Source organism: Plectropomus leopardus, chromosome 7 (assembly GCF_008729295.1).
Source record: "Plectropomus leopardus isolate mb chromosome 7, YSFRI_Pleo_2.0, whole genome shotgun sequence".
NCBI lineage: Eukaryota > Metazoa > Chordata > Actinopteri > Perciformes > Serranidae > Plectropomus > Plectropomus leopardus.
The window spans coordinates 29,385,522-29,411,909 of record NC_056469.1 but is presented as its reverse complement, the minus strand read 5'-3'; the positions used below and the strand labels follow the sequence as shown (position 1 = coordinate 29,411,909).

Below are 26,388 nucleotides of genomic sequence, written 5' to 3'. Positions count from 1 at the left end.
AATAAAAATACGTTTTCAGTGTGTCACTGTACAACTCAGCTCCACCATAATGATCTTTAAAGTGAATCAACATCTCTCTGAAGCAGTTTCAGCAAAAACTGAACATTATGACCTTCATAAAGTGTTTTAGCCAGGTGTTCAACAATAAAGCAGCAATTATGGTTTTTCAGGGCTGATACTGATTATTAGTAGTAAATGAGACAAATAACAGATATTTGGAACCGATATGCATTTACAATAAAAATCTTTGTCAATATTTAGTTGATTTTAATTTGGAATAGAACAAACTCCAAAACAAAACTTTATTTAAACACCTTTAGCAAATGTTTAATCAAAACTGAAACTTTCAGCGTTATATACAACAAATTCCATCTAACTTTTTCTATAAAGTTCAGTGAAAATTTAAATAAAAAATGAAATATATGAAAATAGATCCCTGGTGTTTCACAAAGTAAAAGTTCCTCCCATGCTGACACTTTTTTGGTACTTTTCAATTAATTAATTTTATCGGCAATCATTAAGAATAAAACGCTGGCACAGATAATCGGCAGAATGCCAAATATCGGCCCTGATAATTGTCCAGGCCGATAATCTGTCGACCCCTAGTTCTGATACAGGCGATTGATGTAGGAAGTCTTTGCTGTCTTCACAGAGCGTCTTGTATGTATATGATTATTTGATTTGAACTCACTTAAACGCTGAGTTGTGCCTCTTTTTTTTCTTTTTTTTGTGAACAATGAGCAGCCTTTTTAAAATTACCCGCTCATGTTCTCTAAGCCTGGTTGTACATCTGTAAAGCATCTCAAGTATGTTTTCTCTGGATTTGATTTTGCTCCACATAAAAGACTCATTCATTTTTTCCAGTTTTCCCCTGCAGCAGGCAGACGCAGCGCAGTCCTGCTTCTCTGTGACTTTATCATGTCTCTTTGTGCCGGCTCTTCTCAGGGAACACAATCCCATTCATCAGGCAGCTCTTCTTATTTGCATTTATTGAATGCAATGAAGGATATTAATCACTATATCATAAACCCATAAATTAGTTTCACTTCTGAGCTGCTGGCTTGTGAACGGACTTTGTTGTGAGTCATTATTCCGCCGAGGAGTAACTTTATGACTTGCAAGTGTGTTTGTAAAAGTAAAATCTGTTGCTCGTCGGCTGGCAGTGACCGCGGGACTCCGAGGTCTGTGTGAGCAGCCTGGAAACCGTCTCCCTCAGCAGATGGCCATTATTAGTGACAATGAAGACGAGCCTACGGGGCCAAATAGAATAACAGGGAGCCCATTTCCTCCTCGGCTGTGCATGAACCACCTCTACTGCTAACTACCTCCGTCTCTCTCTTGGTCGTCTTCTGGGAATGCATTGTTTTTCCACCGCTGTATCCAAGTTTTTTTTTTCTTTCCAACACAAACTCTAAATTGGTTCCTGTAGTGATTTTAGAGCAGAGGAGGGGCACACATGCACAAGCACATGCGCAACAAACGTGAATTCTCTTAATTCAACAGGGGCTCCCTGGAGATAGACTTTAATGGGCTCTTATTCAGCACGGAGGGCGAATAGCAGCGTCGACGTGCTGGCCGGAGTTCAGGTCACATCAGCAGTGGACAACTGCTGCTCTCACTGCACTGCACAAAAAAAGAGTTTGTGTCACCCACGACGTCTGTCACTGCAGCACAGACTGCTTATCAAGTTTCACTTTAACCCTTTGACACCTGGATTCACATCAGTTTTCTTGTGCTGCATTGATGCCTCTCACAGGCGTCTAAACGTCTAAAAACGTAACCACATCACTTCGATTTTTTTCAAAAACGGGCGAAAAGGCAGTCAGCATTTTGGCAAGAAATATCCTAGTAAATGCAACTTAAATAAAGAAAAGAAACAGTAAATAAAGAGAGGTAGACAGATTATTAGAAAATTATCAAAAAACTAGGGAAAATGTTGAAATAAAGTTCTAATTATTATAATATTTATGATAATTACAATTTATTTATTTATTTTTTTTCACTTTTTGAGGTAATTTCCTTGTTTGTTGTTTTTTTTTTCTATTTTTGATTTTTTTTTTTTTTTTTCAAGCAGTCTTCTTGTTAATTTTTAGTAATTTTTTTGCATTTTTTTTGGCTCATTTCTTGTTAAGTTTCTCATTGTCTTTTTCCATGTTTTTGACTGAAACCAAGGCAATATGCTCAGGTTTCAAAGGGTTAAGCAGAAAGTTTTTAACAAAGATGGACACGTGTACACACACAAGTTCAGAGACATTAAAAGTGCAAAGATGAGTTTTTACAGGATTAAAATAAAACAAGTTTTAAACACAATTTAAACCCATGCTATTATTCATTCTTCGACAGCTAACTGATTAATTGTTGCAGCTTTACTATCAGCTACAAGAAAAATCTTTGGTGTGAGATTTTAAAACAACATGGGATGAGTAACACAGCTCCAAAGAGAACCAATCATCTGTGTCCAAACTGCAAAGTAAAAGAGTGAAGAATTATGTGTCAGACAAAAAAAGAGAGAGAGAGACAAGCTGCACTGCCAGAGAGGAAGAAAAGCCACCATGAAGACTCACCAACAGGGATACGACAGACTTGTGCAGCAGGGGGTGATAATGACACATACAGTATCAAAGGGACGGGAAACTAACATCCACGTCTTCTCTCGTGTCTTCACAGGAACGCTAAGAAGGAGTCTGACCTGGAGGCGGCTCTGGCCCGGCTCAGGGACCTGGAGGCCCTGCTGAACTCTAAAGATGCCTCCCTCTCCACCGCCCTGGGGGAGAAGCGGGCGCTGGAGGCCGAGGTGAAGGACCTCAAGGCCCAGCTGGCAAAGGTAATAACATCTTTATTGGAAATGAAGTCTTACATGGTTGTTGTTGTTCCACGTGTCATGGAACATGGAAAAAACGTGCGTAATGCATGTTGATTTATACAGTTGTGGCAAAGCAAACGTCTACATTATTATAAGGATCATTTCAGCTTATACAGGATATATTTCCCATTATACATCACTCTGAAATGAAAACAACGAATTGTGGTCCTGTTACTGTTAAAGGTCCAATATAAGATTTAGGCCAGATTACACCATGGATCCTTAAAAAGTCTTAAAAGGCTTCATATTCATTAATCCAAAATTAAGGCATTCATTTGTACTAAAATGTCTTGAATCAATATTTCAAAAGTCTTAAAATGCTCATACAACAAGAGATGGATATTATGAATACATTTCTCTGACTTTGCATTAAGAAATCTCAAAATAATTGGCAATATTTTATAATAATTTACCACATTAATGTCACGCAATCCAGATAGAGGAACAAACAGCACTCAAATACTTTTACCACATCTAATAAAATGACAAACTAACAAGATTTTTTCAACACAAACCCGGCGGATACTTTAATAGCATAATATGTTCATTTTTTCCACTTGTTCCACACCAGAAATATTCCAGCATTTGAAGTACATCATCTAACTTGTTAACTTGACCAAAAAATAATGGATAATGGTAAAGTAAATATTTGGGAAAAATTGTCACTAATAGGTAATTGATGTCAGTTCATGATTTTTATTTCCTCAACTTTGGTTATTGTAAAATTCTGCCAATGTGGCCATAAAAAAGTCATATATGTAACTTTACCTAAGCTGTAGGATCCCTGATCACATCATCTGGTGGAGTTTCACCGGCTACAGGTCCACCTACAGGTTGTTCTTCCGCATTTGCGGATTTCCCGCCATCCATGCCTCCGTCTGTCTTTCAACCGCAGACGGAAATCCGATCAAACTGTTCTGCTTTTTTCTCTACTAAAATGTTCTCAGAAACACATCTTAGTGCCATGTTTAGCAGTATTAGTGAGCGTTTGTGAACAAGAAGTGGGCGCCATACTGCTTCCTGCACAGTGGAAACAGGCTGAAAAATCAGATGAGACTTTAAGTGTTTTAGCTTACTGTTTAACTGTAGTACCAGATCATTTCTTGCCACCCGGCTGCCTTTGTTCCACACCGGCGAGTTCACATTACGTCACCCACCAGCAGGGCATTTATTTGTCTTGTTTAGCGCGATGCATCCTGGTAGATGGAGGTTTTCAACCTAATGAGCAAAAGCTGATGCCACAGTCCTTTTTCTCTGTTTTCTCTGATCACATAGCACCAATCTCAAAGGTATTTTCATCTTTCTACTGCTAGTTTTTTGTCATTATATCAGTGAAATGCTTCTTTAAGACCTGCATTGATTGTAACAGAGAGAAAAAGTTCATAAACCTTGCTTCTGTTAGAAAAGCAGTAGTTGGAAGAGCAGAAATACCTGCTGGAAGTAGTAATTGTATGTACGCCCTCCAGGCAGTTGATTATGAATGAGGACGCGGTGGCGAGGCAGACAAGGTTGCTTTCTCTGCTGTTTGTTTTATCAATGAAGTTTACCTTTGGACGGACGCTGATACAGTTGTAGCCCCGCTCCACCTACTGGCCACACTCAGAAACTACAGGTTTCCTCTTAGAAAGACAAGTTCACAGCTCAAACAAGTGCACAGATTTCTTTTCACTTACATGCCTCCATTAAAGACCACCTCTCTCCTCCTCTCCCCTCCCAGCTGGAAGGGAGCTTAGCGGATGCCAAGAGGCAGCTGCAGGATGAGATGCTGAGGAGAGTGGACGCCGAGAACCGCCTGCAGACCATGAAGGAGGAACTGGAGTTCCAGAAGAACATCTACAACGAGGTTCAAACTCTTCACCTGCACCCGTCTATTTTTACTCAGCTGTCTAAGTCATCTGTCCTACTTTTCATCTTTTCCACAGGATATTGATTCGCTTCCAACCTCCTGCTTGTTTGTTTTGCATTTCCCCTTCAGATATGTCTCACAGATGCACTTTTATTTGCTTTTCACCTCTCCTTTATTTTACTCTAAGATTGTTTTTACATTCTTATTATTAATAATAATAATAATTATTATTCTTATTAATATTAATGTTAATTTATTTCTATGTCACCTTTAAACACAACTGTTTATTTAGTGTTTTGACAGACAAAGCAAAGGCAGGAAGTCAGGGAATAATAAAATAAACAAACATGCCAAACAGTGAAAGGTCTGTAAAAGTCAAACCAAAAAGCAAGAATAAAATGTGTAATCAAAAGGTCAACAAGAATAAAGCCAATAGAAGGAATAAAAGCGATAAAGCAGGCAGATCTCACAAGGCAGTTTAAAGAAGTGATTTAAAAGATGTCACTGATTCTGCGAGCTTTATCTCCTCGCGCAGGATCAGAAATAAATCACAGTACAAGCAGAAATATTTAGATTTTATTTCTTTCCATAATGAAGTTGCACTTTCACAGTGTCGGGGTCGTAATTTGGCCAGGACCAAAACTTGCATCAGATGTTTGTTTTCCAAATTTAAACATAATGATTCGCAGTTGCTCAAAGGTCACCAGGGAGGTGGATTTCTCTGCTGAAGCTCAATTCTCGTAAACGAGTAATTAATGCACAGCAATTGACTAATCAATGCAATTAAGTTCATTGACCATAGCAGGCTCCTAAAGGTGGAGTCCTTTAAGTTGTTTATGGTGCCTGAAAGAGAATAAACCAAACATCAATGCAAATGACTCCACCTCTAGAAAGTCCAATCAACTTCTAATCAACGCGAGACCAAGTCAGACTATTCATGTGACAAATCCCAGAAATTAGAAATAAGAGACTGATCACCAACCTGTCTGCAGGAGCTGCGCGAGTCCAAGCGGCGACACGAGTCTCGCGTGCTGGAGATAGACAGCGGACGGCAGCAGGAGTTCGAGAGCAAGCTGGCCGACGCCTTGGCCGAGCTGAGAGCCCAGCACGAGGAGCAGGTTCGCCTCTACAAGGAGGAGATCGAGAAGACCTACAACTCTAAGGTACGTATGAGAGCTGCAGGAGACACGCGGCTCTGTCGCCACCTACAGGCCACACAGAGGCTGTTACTCTTAGTAGATGTTCGGCTTTGTGTGTGCATGTTCTGCATTCGCTAATTGATTTAATGAGCTGCGAATGGTCAAACGTCTTCAATCCAAATTATCCATATTGATTTATATAATCGTTTTTAAACTCAGTCATCTTGTCTTTTATCTACAAACAGCAAAGAAATTCATTTAACAGCCATAAACACTGTTTTAGTTGGAGGAACTTGGATAACCACAACAGCAGTTTGAGTGACTGGAATTAACTTTTTTTATTTTACCTGACCCCCGGAGTATATGTGGGTACAATTAACCCTTTGAAACCTGGAGCGATATCACTTTTCTTGTGCTGCTTTCAGGTGCCTTTCACAAGTATTTAAACTTTTGAACCCAAAGCAGATTGTTGTGGTTTCTTTCAAAAACATAACAAAAGGCAATGAGCAACTTGGTAAGAAATGTTCTACAAATTGCAAAAAGAAAATATTAGATTTAGAATTTAAAATAAAACTTTTTTTTTTTTTTAAATGAGGGAAAAATGTTTAGGGAAAGAAAAAAAAAACTTTATTTTTTAAACTAATTAGCAGATAGTTTTAGTGTACTTGTTCATTGTAATGTTCTTGCTAATTTTTAGGGCAATTTCTTCTTTTGTTGCTCATTGCAACAAAACTAAATACCCTCGAGGACGTTTTTAATGTTTGCATTCTACAAAGATTGTCATATTTCACATCAACAAGTCAAATTGTGTTGTTTTATCGCCGTTGCATTTATGCTCAGTGGAGTCTAGACTTCACTGTCGCTCCATCTGTGGTCCCCACGTTTTCTTCCTCTTCTTTTTTTTTTTTTTGCTTTTGTTATGGGCTGTTTGTGTTATCCGTTGTTAACACTACTATCAGTTTTTAAAAGTGGCGGTTGATAAGATAAGACATTCTTATTCCCACACTGGGAAAATTCACACGTTATAGCAGCTGAAAGGGTCAGAGTCGAGGGAGAGAGGTATGACATGCAGCAAAGTCAGAACCGAACCCGGGCCACCGCAAAGGCCTCAGTCAACATGAAGCACACGCTACAAAGTGAGCTGCCGGCCGCTCCGAACAGTTTGTTTGTTTGTTTGTTTTTTCAGTGTGAAACTGCTTTATTCTGTCTTTTAGCCCGTTTTAACCCCTGCATCTGTTTATTTTGGAGAAGAAAAGAGCTCTGCAGATAATTCTGCTCCTGGTTAAAAATGTCCTGAACATCTGGATCTTAAGTTATTAGAGAAAAAGATGAGCACACATCAGCAGGTTTTTAGCTAGCTGCCCATCTCTGAATCGCCAAACATCATCTGAGAAAGACTGATGTGTAACATGAATCTGCTTTTTTACCGATTTTAATCACCTGGTTTGTTTGTTTTGAATTGAAAAACCTCATAAACAGTGAACACTGAAGTAATTCCAGTCTGGAGAAGTTTCAGCTGGTTGCAATCTGCAGTCCTCTCCACTAGATGTCACTAAATCCCCCTAAATCTTACACGCTGCTCTTCTTTATTTACAGAAAAGATTGCAGAAGGCTGAAGAGTCAAATCTGTTGTGGTGTTTGGTCTTATAACTCGCGAAAGAGAAAGTCCCCTGAAATAAACAAACCGTTTCAGTGCAGACGTCACTGCTAAATGTAAATGGACTGCACTATAGTGCTTTTCTAGTCTTTTTGACCAATCAAAGCACTTTCACACTACATGTCACATTCACCCATTCACACACACATTCACACACTGGTGGCCGAGGCTCCTGTACAAGGTGCCACCTGCTACTCAGTATCCATTCACACGCACTCACACTCCGATGACACAGCATAGGGAGCAATTTGGGGTTCGGTATCTTGCCCAAGGATGCTTCAAGATGTTGTCTGGAGGAGACAGGGATCGAACCACTGGCCTTCTGTTTAGAAGACGACCCGCTCTACCTCTGAGCCGCAGTCACCCGGGCCTGATGACTGTATCTTCCCTCTCTCTGTGTCAGCTGGAGAACGCTCGTCATTCGGCTGACAGGAACAGCCACTTGGTGGGAGCCGCTCACGAAGAGCTGCAGCAGACCCGTGTTCGACTGGAGGGCATGTCAGGCCAGCTCAGCCTGCTGCAGAAACAGGTACACACACATACACACACTTACCGTGCGTCACTACAGAGGTCTGTTATCTGTCTGCCGGTTTTAGTGGCCACGCCGCTTTGCGGCTGACTGAGCACGGTTGATTAATTCAAGCTTCTCCTGACTCATCAGGCAGACTTTTCAGTGTTTGTTCTGTTATAAGTGGTGTACAGACTGCTTAATTAGTCTTAATTGACTAACCTTTGTATGTGTGTTCTCAATAAATCAGCTGTCAGCGAGCGAGGCCAAAGTGCGGGAGCTGGAGGAATGTCTGTCGAGGGAGCGGGACTTGATGCGGCGGCGGCTGGAGGACAAGGAGCGTGAGATGAACGAAATCAGAAGTCGGCTCATGCAGCAACTGGAGGAGTACCAGGAGCTGCTGGACATCAAACTGGCCCTGGACATGGAGATTAACGCGTACAGGAAGCTGCTGGAGGGAGAGGAAGAGAGGTGAGGTTGCATTAAATGACACGTTGAGGCAAATGAAGATTCTACGTTTGTTACAGAAAGAAAAGAATCAGCAAGACAGAATACGAACGGTGGACATACTTGTGTATTTTTGGTCTTGGAAGAGTGTTTTTTTATGGTTTGGAGCCTTTAACCCTTTGAAACTTAAGCTAATTGGTTTATGTCTTTCAAAACATTGAGATAAGGCAACTAGATAGATAGATAGATAGATATACTTTATTGATCTCAAAACTGAGAAATTGGGGTGTAGCAGCGCCATAGAGTAAGAACAAAGAGAATAAAGAGCACACAATATTAATAGAATATAAAAGGAATACGCTTAAAAAACTAAAAACTAAGAGACTGTACATATATACATATATACAAGTGTAAAGTGCGGAGTGACTGCAGTTGCAGAGGTACAGTAAGCAAAATTTGACCGGAAAAAAAAACAACTAAACTAGCAGCTTAACAAGACATAGCCCAGAAATTAGCAAAAAAAAAAGTTTAAAAAATTACAAAAAAAAGATATATATATACATATATATATATACATACATACATAAATATCTGAAGATATATGTATTAAGTATGTATGAGTTTTAAGTGGGTTGTGGATCTTCAACCTCACTGCTAGATGCAAATAAATCCTACACACTAAAACTTTAAGCACAAAAATCCAAACAAAATAACAGAAAGAGTCTGTCTGTCGATAATAATAGAAATAATAGAAGGGATTCATGTAGCACTTTTCTAGCTACTGAAAGACGCTTTAAAGTTAAGTGAAAATGTTGTGATGCAGATTTTTCTATGAGCCTGCTGCAGAAACGGCAGAGAGAGTTTTTCCGAGAACAGTTCTGGTTCTGGAGCAGCTGCAGAGACTGTACGTGTTTGATCTAAATCTACAGTCGAAATCGTCCCTCTCTCCTCAGGCTGCGTCTGTCACCCGGCGCTCAGGTCAAGGTCATCCTGGAACGGGCTTCCGGCTCGGGCCACAGCCAGACCAGCCGCGCGGGTCAGTCCTCCGGCTCGAGCCACAGCCGTGCGGCTCATTCCTCCGGCTTGGGCGGCGTCGCCGCTGGCATCGCCACGGCCTCCAGCAGCCGCAACTCCTCGGGCACAGCCAAGAAGCGTCGCCTCAATGACAATGACAGCGAGACCTCCAGCATCGCAGGGGCCACTGTGACCAAGACTCGCATTAGTCAGCACGCCTCAGCCAGCGGCCGCATCACCGTGGATGAGATTGACCTGGAGGGCAAGTTCATCCGCCTCAGCAACAAGGCTGACGAGGTTAGCGGGTCTGTTAGGTGGCTTTTCAAACGCTTCTAACCGGGTTAAAAGGGATAGTTTGGATTATTTAAAGTGGGTTTATGAGGTACGCGGCACGCTCCCAGTTTGGAGAGACAGACGGAGAATAAGCTCAGCAGCTGAGCTCTGTGCTGCTATGGATGGGTCAGCAACAAAACTTATTTAAGCCACCTAAAAAAATCCATCAGTTAAAGTGAACGCTATATTGAGAGTATTTTCACTGCTTTACTTTACTGTCAGACAGTTATGTCCAGCTGAAAAAATGAGCCATTATATCGTTCTCTTCAGAGCCAGACTCCATTGAAAAAGTCAGTGATTTAACGTCACTGAACGCAGGAGCTGCTCGTCTCCCGCTGCCTCAAAAAGGTATTTTATTTGTATTATTGTGTAACTTTGGTGTTTAAAAGGGTCAGGTCAGATTCACCAAAGTCACTCAGTAACACAAACAAACTAACTGATGGAGGCAGCGACAGACCAGCAGCTCCTGTATTTCAGTGAGCTAAAATTACTGTTTTTGTCAATAGAGTCTGGTGGCTTTGATGTGAGCATAAAGGAGGAACTGAAGCTGTTAACGGCTTCCCCTTCAGAACAGGATGTCTGATGGAAAGGTAAAGAGAAAACTCTCAATATAGCGTACACTTACACTGATATTGATGCTTTTAGGTGGGACTTTTTCTGGTAGGTAAAATATGTAATATGTAAATAATCCATGTCAAACTCCTGCCAAACTGGGGGCGTGCCGACCGACATCTACTGTACGTAACACGCTGACTATGCAAAGGGAGCATACAAGCCCACTCCAAAAAATTTGAGCTATGCCTTCAGTGTCATTTTAATAATAATTTTATTAACCAATGTGTGATCAAAAGTAGCATTTTTGTGTTACTTTTGTGTATTTTTAGAGGGACAGGTGTAACTATCTGTAGCTTCAGCTCACACCTTTTTACCGAGGCAAATTTCGGTTTGTTTTTTATACATTTTCTGTCCCATCTTCCATCTCTCTCTTCCTATTTTTCTCACGCAGGATCAATCTCTGGGCAGCTGGCAGGTGAAGAGACAAGTCGGCAATGCCAGCCCCATCGTCTACAAGTTTCCCCACAAGTTCATTCTGAAGGCCGGAGGAACCGTCACCGTAAGTTACACCGAGTTTCTAGATTTGTCTCTTTGTTCATCTTCACATTGTTAATTTCCCACAAATAAAGGCAATCGTTTTTGTGACCACCATTAGTGCTCAGGAGCAATATTTCGATTATTTTGTTTGTATTATGTGAATGCAGGCGACGTAACACACATTCTCGCCAACATCTTGGTTCTTTTTCATGACCGAGAGCTGCCAGTAACGTGCCAAAAAAATATCAGTGTGGACTGCAAGCAAGCAAACATGGTTATAATTTTTCAGAAAACTTCCAAAAAAAATGTTTTATGTGGAAGGAATGAATTCAGCAGGCCTCGTGAAACACTGAATGCAGCAGGTTTTTTAACGAGAAAACTCCACAGAACTTAAATCCTTTTTTCCTGCAGGTCAGAAGCAGTTTAAGATTGATTAGCTAAGTTAACAATCTCTTCCAAACTCTGACTTTTACAGATCTGGGCTGCAGGTGGAGGTGGAACCCACAATCCCCCCACTGACCTGGTGTGTGGAAGAACCAGAACTCCTGGGGCACCGGCGACCTCCTGCAGACCTCCCTCATCAGCGCCAACGGAGAGGTCAGACTTCACCTGAATTTGTTTGCTGTTAAAGAGGAACAGAAATATAAGCCGAGCTTAGTTAATTCATCATTTATTTAATAAAAGATGATTAACAAATATATAGAGTGTACATAAAATTGGGGTTTTTATTTTATTTTATTTATTGGTGTGGGGGGTAGAAATTAGTACTATATAATGTGTATATATATATATATATATATATATATATATATACTTAATTTCTGTTCCTTTCTTTTATTGCACTGTATACATTTAAAGGGAGCTGACAAATATTAATAATAATGATAATAATTAGTGTAAGTAGGCTAGGTGAGAGTAGAGACTCTTTCATGTGCAGTAACAGCCACACAGACTCCTTTATGTGCAATAATACTTCAGTATTTATACTTTATATACTTATATACTATTTAGAAATGCTCATTTGCAGTGTTTAATTTGTATTGTTTTATCTTTGCTTAATCATAAAGTGTCATTTTATTTCATTGTATTTATTTATTTGTTATTTCTGCTGGTTTTTAGATTAGTGTGCTATTTTGCTGCTGTTTTACGGGGACCTCAGTGCTTAGTTTCGTTCCCTCTCATGAACATCATGTTTTGGAAAGACAGCAAACCTTCTTTAATCTTAAATCTTAAATCTTGAATCTAAGGCTTCAACCCACACCTTTTCGCTCCTGTTTTTTGATTTGTTTTTGTGTTGTGTTTGTTTTTTCTTTCTGTTTTCAGTGCTATGAAAGCAATGACGTAATGTTTATTTATTCTATACTTATTTTTGTAAGTTGTAATAATTACCAAAATAAATTTTGTTACTACATTCCCCATCAGGAGATGGCCATGAGGAAAGTGACACGCACCCTGTTCACTGAAGAAGAAGATGATGACATGGTTAGTATCGCTTCTGTAAAGGATATACGTCACCTGCAAAATGACAATTTCTATATTAAATTTTCCATGATCGTTATGTTGAATTTATCAAGAAAACTTTTCTGACACGCTTCTGCTCTGAACAAAGAATCCAAGAGAAGAAGAAGTTCTTCATGACCTGAAGTCACTGAGTATCACATTTAACAGCAGCTAAACTTAATAGAAACATGGCGCTCAGTAGCTAATCTGATTTAAAAAAAGTGGTATAAAAGATCCAGGTCCAGGTTCTCAGGATGGTTTGAAAAGGCCTTTAATTCATGGGACTAGAAACATAAAAACACACCAATGCATATCGGCTCGCGAATTCTTCAGGGTGTAGTGACACACTGAGAGCGTCTATGAACGGTCTTATTTTGCTTTAATTCGTGAAGAATTTTCCCCTTTTTTGGCCTCTGTGTTCACCATGGAGGCATGCAAGAAAAACAAAGTTTTCTTCATGAATTTGTTGTGAGTTTTTGATGTATGAATAGTCATTTTGCAGAGGGAGTTTTCCTTTCAGGTAAATCATGCAGCATCTCCAAATTGAGCAGCAGCGTAGGTAACTCACCCTGCCGTGTGTCGCCCCCTGCAGGGAGCTCACAGCACGAGCGGTGTAGACAACGAGTACAACCTGCGGAGCCGCACGGTGATCTGCGACTCCTGCGGGCAGCCGTCGGACCGCTCAGGTGCTTGCGGCAGCGGAGGTCTTGAAGGCCTCGTGGGACATTCCTTCCTCATGGGGACCAACGAGCCCAGACAGGTACGGTACAGTTATTGCTTTAGGACATGAGCGGTAATTATACCGCGTACAGCAGGACAGCTGTGTTATATTTTAGGATAAAATATTACTAAAATATTGAAAGATTTGAAACTTAGTTTTAGTGTAAGGTCTCCGCAGTTAAAAGTACAAATCTTGTGTGACCGACTCATCCAACAACTCTAATATTTCCAATTAATGGATACATATTATTCTAAATATTTGGTTATAATAAAATTCTCTACAGTATTTATACACCAGAACCAGCTGTGCTTTCCTACAGAAAAGAAAAGTCATGTTATAGCCTTTTTTTATCCTTTAAAGAAAACTTAAAATTGTATGACCTCGGAGCAAATTTTTCCGAGTGGTATCAAAAATAGTATCCAATATCTATTTTTATGGTATTGTACTGTGACAATACTACTTCCTCTTTCTCCGTAGAGTAAAAACTCACAGAGAAACTTTTCAGCTCACAGTTATAGGACATTTGATTTAGAATGACACGTCTTTTATGTCTATTTGTAGGAATATATGTGCTGAAGTGTGCAAAGCATCTGAGTTACTGAAAACATCAAATTGTGACAAACGATGACAATTGTTTGTTTAGTTGAAAGTGCAGACGGCGGGACGGTGAACATTTTCTGTCCCCCATCAACTGATTTTATTTTTTAATACAAGGAGAACAAACATCGCAAAATATGTACAGAAGACAGATACATTTTAAGTGATATTAAACAATAATCTGTTATTCTGAAATTAAAGACCTCTGATCAGTCTGACCTTAATATTAACAACTCATTTTCCAGGTCTGTGATCTCCAAATGATTTTTCAAGGAAATCTCCTGAAATTTCCTTGAAAGAACCGTTTCATTCAAAACCAAAGAAATTAGCAGCAATTGTCATCATTTAATACGGGAAACTTCTTTCTCCGTCTGTATGTGTTCAGACGACCCGCTGTGCACTGTGTTAGCTGCACCAGCAATTAATGAGAATTAATGAATTGGAAGTGTGCCAGCTGAACACTGTTTTGTTTTTCTGTTTATTTGGTACAAAATTGCATCATTATTTTCATGAGACTTCTCAGGAGATTTAAACTACATTAGTTAAAAATTACAGATCTGTAACACAAAGCACACAAACTATTCTTTAATTAACTGATTTACCCAGATTACTGTTAAAAAAACTAAATCAAACAAACACCTGTATCCCAAAAAGCTTTATGATCAGAATTTTTAAGAAAAAACAAGACTTTGATGATTAACATAATCAGGCACTTCACTTTTCTGTTGTTTGTGTATTTTACAGGCAATAAAAGTTATTCCATAAAAAACTAAATAGAACAGCTGATCTATTTTCTTCCCTACTCGTAGATCTTTAAATGGGTATTTTGGGCGATGTACTGCTGCAGCAAAAAGTATTTTAGCCACGTAAAAAAGAATATCAATCCAAATGGACGTAATATTGAGAACAATTTCACCACTTCAGACGGTCTTTCAACCGTAGAGCTGGAAGTCTGACTTGAACAGCTGATCTGAGGCGTAATATATGTGAAGGAATTCGTAACTTTTATGGTTTTGAAAACACAGATAAACAGAAAAATGTGTGAAATCTTTTGTTCACGGTTTCTTTCTTTCTTTAAAGTAAAATGAAAGAGAGAGCGATAGATGGAAGAAAAGCTGCGTTGAAACACGGATTGGTACATTTATCTGAGCGATGTTTGTATCGTTATGTATTATATTTATATGTGAAGTGAATCCTGGACTATGTATGACCTCCCTGATTAAAATAAAATTAAAAAAAGAAAGAAAAGCAAATCCTCACATTTTAAATGTTATGATTAAGCAAACGTTTGGTAAGTTCTTACGTTGACGTCATGGCTGCATATAAGTCTAGACAGACATGGATGTAAAATGCAACTTGACTGGTTCACAGAGGCATACAGCTGTGAGGCGGTAATTCTAGTTTTAGGTGGGCTTTTTTTCTAAGTTGCTAAAATACGTTTGCTGCTGACTTCCTGTCAACAGTCATACATTCCTTCACTACTGTAGCGGCCCGACCGCCATCGACTGTGTGTAATACACTGATTATGGATAAGCACCTCAGAAACCCACACTTCAAAAAAAAGTAACCATCCCTTTAAGATAACTTTTTTTGTCCTTTCACCTTTCCTATTTTCTGCACATTTAACGCTGTCACTTCCTCCCTCAGGGTCGCATCAAGCCGGAAAACTGCTCCATCATGTAAAAAGCAGACAGCACCTCACCTGAACCCACCACCTCCTACGGCCCATAAAGCAGAATGAATATTTTCTACCGTTGGGTTGTTTGTCTTTATTTTTTTATATATGGTCTTATTTGTTTTTGTATTCAGATTAATCTGCAGGTTAGAATTGCTTTGAGGTTTTTTTGGGCAAAGGGCACAGGATTTTTTTCATATTCAGCTTTTGAGTTTGTGTATTCCAGGTATGTTATTGCATGTGTGCTGTGCTAAATGCTTGTCCTGCTCTTCTTGCACACTTTCTCAAACACACACACACACACACACGCACGCACGCACGCACGCACACACACACACAGAGCTCCATTGACCAGTGCTTGTGCTTCGATCTGAGCCGGGGTTTCACATTTAATGGCCAAGCTGTCAACACTCAACACGCACAGCTAGTGAACCCTGCCAGGAGGAAGCGTCTTCACAGACGACAGGAAAATGAATCCCACAGTGTTTGTTAATCATGTTTGTCGCCCGTCTAATTGATCAAATCTTTATCGAAGGTGATGTTTACATTTGAAAATTTATTTTTCTTTGTTTTCAGGGCAGTATTGTGGTATCTTTTTATGAAAAATACATGAAAAGGAGGTTTTGTTTAATGTTGGAAAAGTCTCCAAAGAAAGCCAAAGTACTGTAAGCTCAGGGTGATCAGCAGGTTGTAATTTACCTTAAGCTGTAGTCGTAGTACATTTTCTATGATTTAGATCTGGGCTGCTGTGGTGCACACAGAGAGAAAATTATTATTTGACATGATTTTTTTCTGTATTTCACAGCTTAACCCAGGAGAGATGTATTTGGTTGTGTTTATATGTGGAGAAAAAAGGAATTATTGCTTGCTGGAAAAGTCAAATGTACCCGGTTATAAATGTTTATTTCAGTTTGATTTAAATGTTATTAAGTAACTCCAAAGATGTTTTGTCATAATGAAAATAGGAAGTCTAAGGAGTAGGTACTATATTTTGTTTCTTGGTGCCAAAAAAACAGTATATATTTGTAGGATTTTTCTGTTTATTCAACCAGATGAAGATTATTCTGATAGAGAGCTGTTGCTGCTATTTACAGAGTGCAACAGTAGTTTTTTGGAAACATTTTAACATGCTTTTTTTCTGATTTAAACAAAAAACAAATGTGCCTTTAGAGGACAGAAAACAATTGCGATTTGTTGGGCGCGTGCCTGCGATCACAGTCTTGTGACTGTCAGCCGTCCTCTGGTGTGTGTTGCTCCTATAAAACTGGTCATAAGGGCTTTTTTTTCCCTCCTTCTTTCCTCTTAAGCTTACTGGCTTTGCAAATCCCCAGGCGTGATTTTGGGATCTGAGCAGGATTGTTGGGGTTTCTATACTTTGTGACTTTGGCTTTATGCACTGCTTTTATCGAGGGCCTCGCCAAATATGCACAGCAGGTAGATTTGTACTGTAGTTTGGCAGCTTAAGTCATTTATAATCCAGTGAAAAGCATATCAAAGCATTTATGGAAAATACTTGATAGCTGTTTTTGATATTTTTCTCTGTATTGTACTCAAAAGATGGTGTTTGTGCCATGTTAGATTCTTTTTTTTTTGGTCTGATTTTGACATGATGTTCCCCAAAGTGCCTTAAAAAGACAATCATTAATGAATGAAACAACCAGCGTCAAAGACGACAGATTTATAATAAACAAAGGCAAAGTATTTATCTCATATAAGAGACATGATTACTGAATGTAATTGTGAAGTGTATGCAACTATTAACCAAATCATCCCACTCAGAACAGATGATTTAAAGGGTGTGTTTGGGGTTTTTTTTCAGAGGCCTGTCCAACAGATTATAAACCAGAAAGAAACTTCTTGTTTGTTTTCTCAAGAAACGGCTGCTCTTTAACATTTATATGCAATGTTAGTTCAAGATGATGGTGAACAAAGACACTAACAAAATCAGATTCACAGATGTGCCTTTTATGTGACAAAAGTCTCGAGAGGCCTTTGTAAAAATCCCGAACCCTCCCTGTTAAAGTCCTCGTCGAGGCCTCGTGAATCCCTTTGAAGGAATCGAGGATTTAAAATGTTACTGAAAGGGATTTCTTGGTGCAAGCATTTAATGCCAAAGTCGTAATTTGCTTGAAGTAGGATTTGTGTCCATCATAAAGACGCTGTTAACATTATGGAAAAGCCATTCAGTCGATGTAATGAATGTTTGTTTGTTTTTTTCCTTTTCTAAAATAATGCTGAGTAAAATTCTTTTTTTTCCAGTCATTGACTGTTGTAGTTATTTCTCTGTCACTCAAAACCACTGAGGAAAAGTGCAGTCATTTTTTATTTACATTATATACACATGTTCCCATGGTTACATTCAAAAATATATGTCCGTATGTGGAAAAAAATAAGCTGAAGCTCTACTCAGATCTAACGCATGTAAAGCACAATGTACATTCTTTCTGGTACACAAAGTTTCTATTAATAGACAGACCAATGCATCAGATATAAAACACGAAACATTTCTAAAAATCATTTACAAGCAACACAAGACTTTATCAGGGGCGTAACAAGATGTAAACATTCAGGGCTCAGCCCAAACCGAGGGGGGGCCAGGTGTATGATTTTTTCCCGTTTACGGCAGCTATATGTGCCTAATAATCTGTACATAATTTTGGAAAAACATGATGGTTGAGAATGATTTTTTTTAAAAAATCATCCTTAATAGGCTGCATCCTATTTTTTATGTTATTGTCTTCTGTCTTTATCATTCTGAAACTGCAATAAAACAAATGTTAAATGTTGAGGATGACTGCCACCTAAAACGAGACAGAAAAAACGTCTACTATCAATACTATTTAAAAGTAGGAATTTAGTGTAAAAAGCACTGCTAATCTTGAAACCTATTTTGTTATACTATGCTGGAGTGAAGTTCACAAAATTAATGTTTTAGGGTGATCACATATCGTTTTTTGTTCTCAATGAGGAGAGAGCATATGCGTCCACCTAGAAATTAAAAAAAGTTGACTCGTTTTCTTTCCTGCCAACTTAAATGAGAATAAACATATTCTCCTTCTGTTACTACTTTGAAGTGGGAATTAAGCGTAACCAGCATTGCTGATATTGAAACCTCTTTTTGTCGTACTATGCTGGAGTAAAGTTCATAAAATGAATGTTTAGGGCCTGTGTTCATGAAGTGTTTGTTTGTTTCTGAGTGCTGACGTCTCTTTTCAATTGTTCCAGATGAGGAGAGAGCGTAAAATGCTGCGTGCAGCGTCTTTTTCAAAGCGTTTTCTAACAACAGCGCCAATGTGGGAGCATTATTAAAAATGTTCATACACCAAAAGTCCATAAGCTGGTTAGCTAGCCCTAACCGTAACAAACCTGCTCACTAAGTAAAAGATGAATGTTGTTTATCATAATTATTTGCTCATATAGCGTTGCTTAACCACTGCAATAAGCAAAGGTAACAAACCGTGATCCTCACAAGATAATGACCCGTGCCCGAAAAACATCTTAGCGTAACTTCATATCCATATTCTCCATAGATGGCGATATTTCCCCAGTAATAGAAAGTTTGCTCTGTTGATTTTCAGGTCCAGTCAGAGAGACTGAGGTGAAATGACACAAAGTTGAAAGTAATTTAAAAACCTAAAAGACATTCAGGGCTGAAGCCCCATTAGCCACCCCCGTGCTCCGGCCCTGTGCTGAGTCAGCATACTCTTTAAAAAGAGATTTTAAAGACCTTTTTTGGTGTTTTGGGTGAACCGGCCCATTTTAATATGACGCAAAGACAAAAGTTACGGTAGATCCCGGCATTGACATTCATAATGCTGCTTTCATTTGGCTTTTAATTCCCCGTTAGATGATGGTTTCTGTTTTCAGAAGATAAACTGAGTTTAGGCTGAGCTTTTGGTATTTCTTAGTGATAAATGTATGGGGGGTTTTTTGGTCACAAACAATATAAAACATCTTAAAATAGGGCTGTTCTTTAAACATTTCTGTGAAGCTGACAATATATTCATTTCTATATTTACAAAGTGTCCATCTGACAGCAGCGATAAATGAACCACACTTGTTTAAACAAACAGGAGACACATGTATCATTGTGTCTCTAAATGCCACGTTTGGAGAAGACAGTGATATGAATCATTACAAAAAAATAATGTTCATCTTGGTAACAAATCTTTGCAACTTTAGTGAGAAACTGGACTTTTCCAGATTCCTAAAAACCCAAATATCAATAAGAACAACATTTTTAATTGATGCGTCTCACACCAAAGACTGGCAGGATTATTTGCTGTGCAAAACAAACTCGTATGTATCGGAAGTCATCTTTGAAAAGGTGGTTTCACTGTCCTTTTTTTGAGGCTGACAAGGTTTGTAGTTATGAAAAGTCCAGCTGTGATGAGTCCAAAGCTGCCTTTAAAAAAAAGGTTTCATTTTGGAATTTAATATACCTAAAATTATCCCTTTAACATCTCGATCAGCATCAGTTTTCTTGTGCTGAGTTCAGACAATTTTCATGTGCTTTTAACCTCTGAAACCTGACAAAATTGGTTAAATTTCTTAATGAGCAACAAGAAATGTCAACAACTTGAAAAAAAAAAGAAAAAGTAAAAGGTGACATGGAAATTACCTAAAAATTGCAGGGGAGGGTATTAGTAAATATTATAAAAAACTTGGAAAAATGTCCAGAAAACTGTTTATTATTCTTATAATAACATTACTATTTATAGGACTTTAAGGTCATTTTATTATTATTATTAATAGACTTTTATTTATTATTTTCAGGTCATTTTCTATAACTGCATCTACATCTTGTTAAGTTGCTCACTGCTCATTTTTATTTGCTTTTTTCCCTTTTTTTTCTTAATTGTAGGTCATTTTGTGAAACTTTTTTACTAATTTCTTCCTTATTTTTTGCCCATATCTTGTTAAGCTCATCGCCTTCTCGTGTTTTTGAAAGAAATCAAGCCAATTTGCTCCAAGGATTTAACAAAAAAAAAAAACACCATAAAAACAAATAATGTCTTAACTCGTCATTTTTCATTATGAAGATTTGAACTATAATTAAAGGGGCCCTTTGAGCACGCACACCAGCTTAACGGTAGCTGGCAAAAAGTTTGGAAAACTTCAATAACAGCATGTTTAGATGAGTTCAAACACTGAAGTCTTTTTCCCACGGGAGGTGGATGCAGCTAAAGGCCCGCTGGCGTCGCCACAGTCCAGCCCTCCTCCCCGCAGCCTGCTGGCTCCCCAGTCTGGATGACAAGTCTGTCATGGTGAAGCAGGTACCACTGTAGCCCACAGAGGGGCAGTGTTGAGCTGGCAGGGGGGGGCATCCACAGTAAACCGCAGTTCCTCAGTGGGACAAATGTTTAGACGCTGGTCTGTGGGTGGTCTGCAGCTCTGATTATCAAACACGAGCGTGAAAATTTGCTCTTTTTTTGTGTGTGAAATCATCCTCAAAGTGAGGAGGAGGAGGAGAGAAACTTGCTCCGCTGCTGTGGCTGTCACTGAGGTGATCCCCTGGGGGAGGGGGGTCTGCGGACAGGCGGCAGGTCATAGTGCCCCGGGATGTGGCTGTTCACTGGGAGGTCGTAGTGGCTCTGTGGGTCCTCGTGTGGAGCGTGACCGAGGGAACTCTGACGCTCTGTGAGGGGAAAAACAACACACTGAGATAAACCGATGCTCTTTTTTATGCATTTATAGGCAAATATCTTCATTTTGTGATTTTTTTTTCTACTTTAGTCTGAGTGATATTGCATTAAATTATCAAATTTTCCTTTTCAGCAACTGCTTTTTGTTATTTTTCCCTCTGGTACAGCAAATACATGACACATGTACTGTATAGATGTATATTAAGACTTTCAGACACCTTTGGTTGGTGTGATTTCTTCCAAAAGCATGCAAAAAAAAAAAAAGAAAATGAGTAAGAAATGTTCCACAAATTGCAAGAAATTTGTAGATTTAGAAAGTTAGAAAGTTATATTTATTAAAGTTAAGGAAAAACATCTGGGAGGAAAAATCTATATTTATAATCATCATAATTACCTTTTTAAATTATGTTTCAGAGTTATGCACTTTTTCCAAGTCAGAGTGTTTCAGAATTATGCATTTTTTCCATGCCTTGTTTGCCTCTTTGTTTTTTTTTTAAACTTTCTTTTTCTTTTTGTTTGTTTGCTTATTGAAGATTTATGGTCATTTTCTTACACCTTTTAGTAATTTCTTTCTGATTTTTTGACTGGCTGTCTTAATATATATGTTTTCTACCACTAACCACAGTCTATTGTTTCCAATAGAGAGAGTGTAAATAACAGTTATTGATGGAGGGAAGAGCAGTTTCCTCCCTTTTCCTCCCCCAAATTGCTCCAGACTACCAGGATCCAGAGCAGTGATATTCTACTTCACAAGAGGGAAAAATCCGGCAAAACACTGTGCCAATACTTCCATTAATTTAAGGATTTCATGCTCGTAGCCTACTATCACACGTGTTTCCCATCATCATTTATTAGTCTGACTTCATGTTGATGTATCGCTGGTGTCCGAAGTAAAACGCAAGGAGCATCCTCTCTGCTGCTCGTCTTCCTCCCAGTAAACATTCATCTGACTCTGCCTTCAGGAGGCCCGTCCTCCCCATCTGTCAGAGCACAAATCCTCCGCTAATGTTTGACTGATCGGCGCTCTGAAGAAACTCAATGAGTTTCCCATTTTGGTGTGAACGTTATTTTAAGAGTTTTCTCAGCTTTGGTCTAATTTTGATTAAAAGAGAGTTGAAGGACGATGCTTTTTCGCATTCATGCGAAAGAACTGAACTATTTGACCTTACAGGGTTTAGAGCTGAAACGATTAGTATGTTGATTGATTGATTGATTGATTACTCCATCGACAGATAGATATTCAGCAACTGTTTTGTCTAACAGTGAAAGTAATGCTCCAAGTAAACGTTTCCTAATTCATAGCTTCTAAACTGTGAGGATTTGCTGCATTTTCTTTATCTAATGTGAGACTAAACTGATGATATTTTGATGTTAAACTGTTTGTTGGACTAAATTAAAATAGTTAGCAACAACATGGAATGGATCAGAAATAAGATAAGCACACATTAAGTTATTAGAGAAAATATGTCAGCGTATATTACCAGGTGCTGGAAAAAACCTCCTGACCAATGAACACTAAATGAATTCTAACCAGTCAGTTTCAGCTGGTTGCAATCTGCAATCTTCACCACTAGATGCCACTAAATCCCCTAAAATATTACACACTGTTCCTTTCTCATGGATGCCTCATTAACTGCAAACTAAATCTACCTACAAGTTCAAAAAAAGTGACCTGAACCTCATTGTTTTCTTGTATCACTGATAATATTAAATGAGATTTTATTCACAAATTGTCTTTTTTGGTTGTAAAGAAGTAAAACTCGTGAGTATACTTTGCAGAAGTCTAAAGTGTTGCTCACCTCTGCGTAAGGTGGCCGTGTTGAACGGTGGCGGGCTGATCTCGGTGTACGCTCGCTCTCTGGGCACAGCGGACTTCATCTCCATGTAGCTGCTCTCTGGGGGGCAGAAGGGCAGGCCGGGCAGATCTTTGATGGTGGCGTACGGATTCTCACTGTTCAGAGAGCTGCTGCTCACGGCCACTGCGTCCTTCAGCTCTGTCAACACAAAGAGGGAGAACTTAAAACACATCTGGAAAGTCAGAAACATGCGGCACAAGAGCAGGATCAAGGTCCGTCTATAACAGTGATACTCAACAGTGGGCCAAATCTGGCCCCCAACCATTCCCTAATTCACAATAAAGATAAAGTGATTCACACTGGGAATTGTTTTGTACTTTTAGTATATTAAGGTGCCAGAGTGCATAAACCACATAAAAACAGAGCTTGTTTATCAAAAGAGTGCCAGTGGAAGATACCTTGCACCCCTCGACAGAGGTCCCAGCTAAGCCCCTGATGTCCTAAAATCCTATAAATGTCCTGAATTCTTAAAAGCGTTCAAAAACCCTGGAAGCATCCTACGTCCTAAGTTGCGAAACTACTAGAAATGTACTAAAATCCTAGAAATGCTGGTGGCTCAGTAAGTAAAGCGGGTGCCCCATGTACAGACGCTGTGTCCTCGCCCAAAAAAGCCCAAAAAATATATATTAAAAAAAAATTGTTCTAAAATCCTAAAAACATCCTAAATCCTAGAAATGTCCTAAATGTCCTATCTTGGGAAAAATCCTTGTAACAAACAACGCAAGTTGTGTATCCCTGCTGGTCGATGGTCCGTACGAGTATTGCATCCACAGTTTAATAGGATCCTCTTGCTGACGTACTTTTGGTATTCCTAGATCTCAGTAGTAGGTAAAAGGAGAGGAAAAAGGGTGAAATTAGGGCTATAAACTACCTTTGTTGTAATATTTTCCGAGGCTGGCACTGTAGCTGTAGCTGCGATCGATTCCAAAAGCTCCTGTAAACAATAAAAGACAAATCCTGGCATCTTCATTTTCATTTACGGCAAACTAATCAAAAGCAGATAATCGGCTTGTAAAACCTGCAAAATCAATACCAGGTGAGCGAATGCTGGCAGTGCGACTAACACTTTTTATGAAGTCCTTAATGTTTTTATAGTCTCATATTAAATGTGCATTATTTCTGTCCAAAGGAAACGTGAAAGTCGATAAACTTTGGCGAGGATTGTAAAAAAAAAAGAGAATTTTCCTTGTTTTATCCTCATGACTGACCTTAATTTACACTTCTGTATTTTTAATCAACACAGGTATTTTTAAAACTGACAAATAATTTTTTTAAGTCATATTCAATGTGTTAAGAATAATGATTTAATTGTTAAACACAAGCAACAGAGACATTATTTTGTCCTGGTTTTAAAACATAATTGGACACTTCACTGACAATTAGAATGAGTCAAGATAAAGTAAAGCAAAAACTTTATATCAAAAAGTTTTATGTGTCAGTGGAGTCAGTTCAAGGTAAACTTTACATAACCGATTGCAAATATTATACAATTTAAAATAAATTTACTATTTTTAAATTTGAATTTATTTATTTATGTTTAATTTAATTTACAAATTTAATTTATTTTTATTTATTACAATTATTTGTTATTTATATATTTTGAGAAAAAAAACAACAACAGGGGTGGCAGTTTCTTCTGTTACCTATAGTGTTAAAGGACTATGGTTTCATCTCATATAGATCCCAGGCTCCCGAATTCAATCGTATTGTGGCAGACTGTGAAATCAGCAATCATCACATTAGCCTCCAAAGAATCGATATAATATTGTATTTTGACAAAACTAATGACCTGCATCCCTACTCAGAATAAGGAAATTCTTTTAGGTGTGTGAGTAGAAGGTTTTATTCACCATAACTTGGAGGATTTGCGGATTAATTTTATATAGCTGTGGTCAGGAGGTCAGGAAACCAACTCCTTACTTTTATTAGCTTGTAAATGTCAATCCACTTATTACATTTCACTCTAATGCTGCAGGTGTCTCTGCAGAAGTGTCTCCACTAAATGGATGAAGTAACTGATCCCGAGTGTAGAGAGTCACACAGACGAACCTGAGTCTTTGCGGGGCTCGTGGTGTTTCCAGTCTGCAGGCAGAGTGGCGTTACTCTCGACCCCAAACAGACCCCGTCTCTCCCTCTCCATGTTTTTCACACTGCAGAACAGCTGGTTGTTGGTGTTCTGTATGACACAGATTACACAACAAATCAGAAATTATCGGTGAAAGTACATGTTTTGTCTTGTGTTTTCAGCTGTTGTTGACTGGATAAATTACATATTTGTCACAGTGATGCACTACAGTGTCCATGAGGTCTAAAAACTGCCCAGAGTATCAGATGACTCCACTGATGTGAGGCTGAGGTGACGCTCACCTTGATGGTGCGGTCGTGGTTGTTGGGCAGGTGTGGCAGCGGAGGCCTGTTCTGGCTCAGTGTGTGGTAGCTGGGGTTGGAGTAGTAGTGGTGGTAACTGTGAGGAACATCTGCAGGCCAAAATAAACACATGGAGTCATGTATGCTGAGATTAAACCACCCCAAGGTCAATAAAGCGCAGCTCTGTGGAGCACTAATTACAAAAACACAACAGTGAGATAAAACTAAAACCACATAATGACTAAGAACAACTATAAAAACATCCAAATATTATTTTATGATGTAAAAATGCTAAATATCCCCCCAAGAAAACTAATTTCTACCTAAAACTCACAAGACATTTGAAATAGTTCCACTCTTATCATATTTCACTATTTTGCAAGCTAATAACTCATTTTTTAGGAACATGATTTCATGAATATAAGCAATAACATTTATAGGAATTGTGATTTGTGTTTTTTTTTTAAATAATTCTGAGATTTCGAGGTCATCATCATCATCATCATCATCATCATTGTTATTATTATTATTATATTTTTCTATATTGGGTAGTTTTACTTGTAAAAGAGTATTTTCACAGTGTAGTATTAGGGAGTGCATAGGCCTACTTCCCCCCCACTGATTGTACCTTCAGTCTCTTGAGAAAGAAAATGCACAAAGGCCTCGTCAAAATCTAGTCTTAATTTAGTTAAAGCATTTTTTGGTCTAACTATGTTAGACTGCATTTCAGTGAAATATTTATAAACATATCTCACAAAACATGTAGAATATTTTTAATTTAATATTGTTATCGTCTTCAAACCATGCCATTTTGGCCATGTATTTAATCATACTTACATACTTACTACTAACACGTAGTTGCCTGATTGAAATCACATTTGATCATCTTGTAAGCATTCAAAAATATTATCTAAATGTAGTTTCTATAAGTAAAAGGAAGAAAAAAGTCTGGTAAATGTGATAAATGCTCCTTCTGCTCTCTGCTGCTGGAGGGGCGTGTCTGTTTTTGATTGACAGCAGCTAGTACGTTGGTGAATGTGCCTTTCCTACTCCCCCTGTGATTGGCTGATACTCGTTGCCTTCTTTGCTTGGATTGGTCAGATTTATTAGAATGTCAGAATGAGCCAA

The 26,388-nt window shown here is 38.6% G+C and overlaps 2 protein-coding genes across 3 annotated transcripts in view; one reads left to right on the top strand and one right to left on the bottom strand.

Moving 5' to 3' along the window:
• lmna (lamin A) overlaps nucleotides 1-17,654 on the top strand; it is a 50,228-nt gene extending 32,574 nt beyond the window's left edge. The window contains 12 exon segments of the mRNA XM_042489159.1: nucleotides 2,668-2,824; nucleotides 4,581-4,706; nucleotides 5,702-5,872; nucleotides 7,909-8,034; nucleotides 8,264-8,484; nucleotides 9,414-9,771; nucleotides 10,814-10,921; nucleotides 11,375-11,422; nucleotides 11,425-11,496; nucleotides 12,322-12,381; nucleotides 12,992-13,159; nucleotides 15,365-17,654. Of these exon segments, the coding sequence (XP_042345093.1) occupies nucleotides 2,668-2,824; nucleotides 4,581-4,706; nucleotides 5,702-5,872; nucleotides 7,909-8,034; nucleotides 8,264-8,484; nucleotides 9,414-9,771; nucleotides 10,814-10,921; nucleotides 11,375-11,422; nucleotides 11,425-11,496; nucleotides 12,322-12,381; nucleotides 12,992-13,159; nucleotides 15,365-15,400 (1,651 nt within the window). The 3' untranslated portion in view covers nucleotides 15,401-17,654.
• A 2,571-nt stretch (nucleotides 17,655-20,225) lies between these two features.
• The window catches only part of pear1 (platelet endothelial aggregation receptor 1), a 66,408-nt gene continuing 60,245 nt past the window's right edge, over nucleotides 20,226-26,388 (bottom strand). Inside the window, exons 19-23 of one of the 2 annotated variants that reach the window (XM_042490593.1) lie at nucleotides 25,261-25,370; nucleotides 24,943-25,069; nucleotides 23,765-23,827; nucleotides 22,837-23,031; nucleotides 20,226-21,030 (exon numbers count right to left, since the gene is read on the bottom strand). In XM_042490593.1, the coding sequence (XP_042346527.1) occupies nucleotides 20,891-21,030; nucleotides 22,837-23,031; nucleotides 23,765-23,827; nucleotides 24,943-25,069; nucleotides 25,261-25,370 (635 nt within the window). In that variant the 3' untranslated portion in view covers nucleotides 20,226-20,890. The remainder of the gene's footprint in view (nucleotides 21,031-22,836; nucleotides 23,032-23,764; nucleotides 23,828-24,942; nucleotides 25,070-25,260; nucleotides 25,371-26,388) is intronic. The other variant, XM_042490594.1, reaches the window with a different exon arrangement.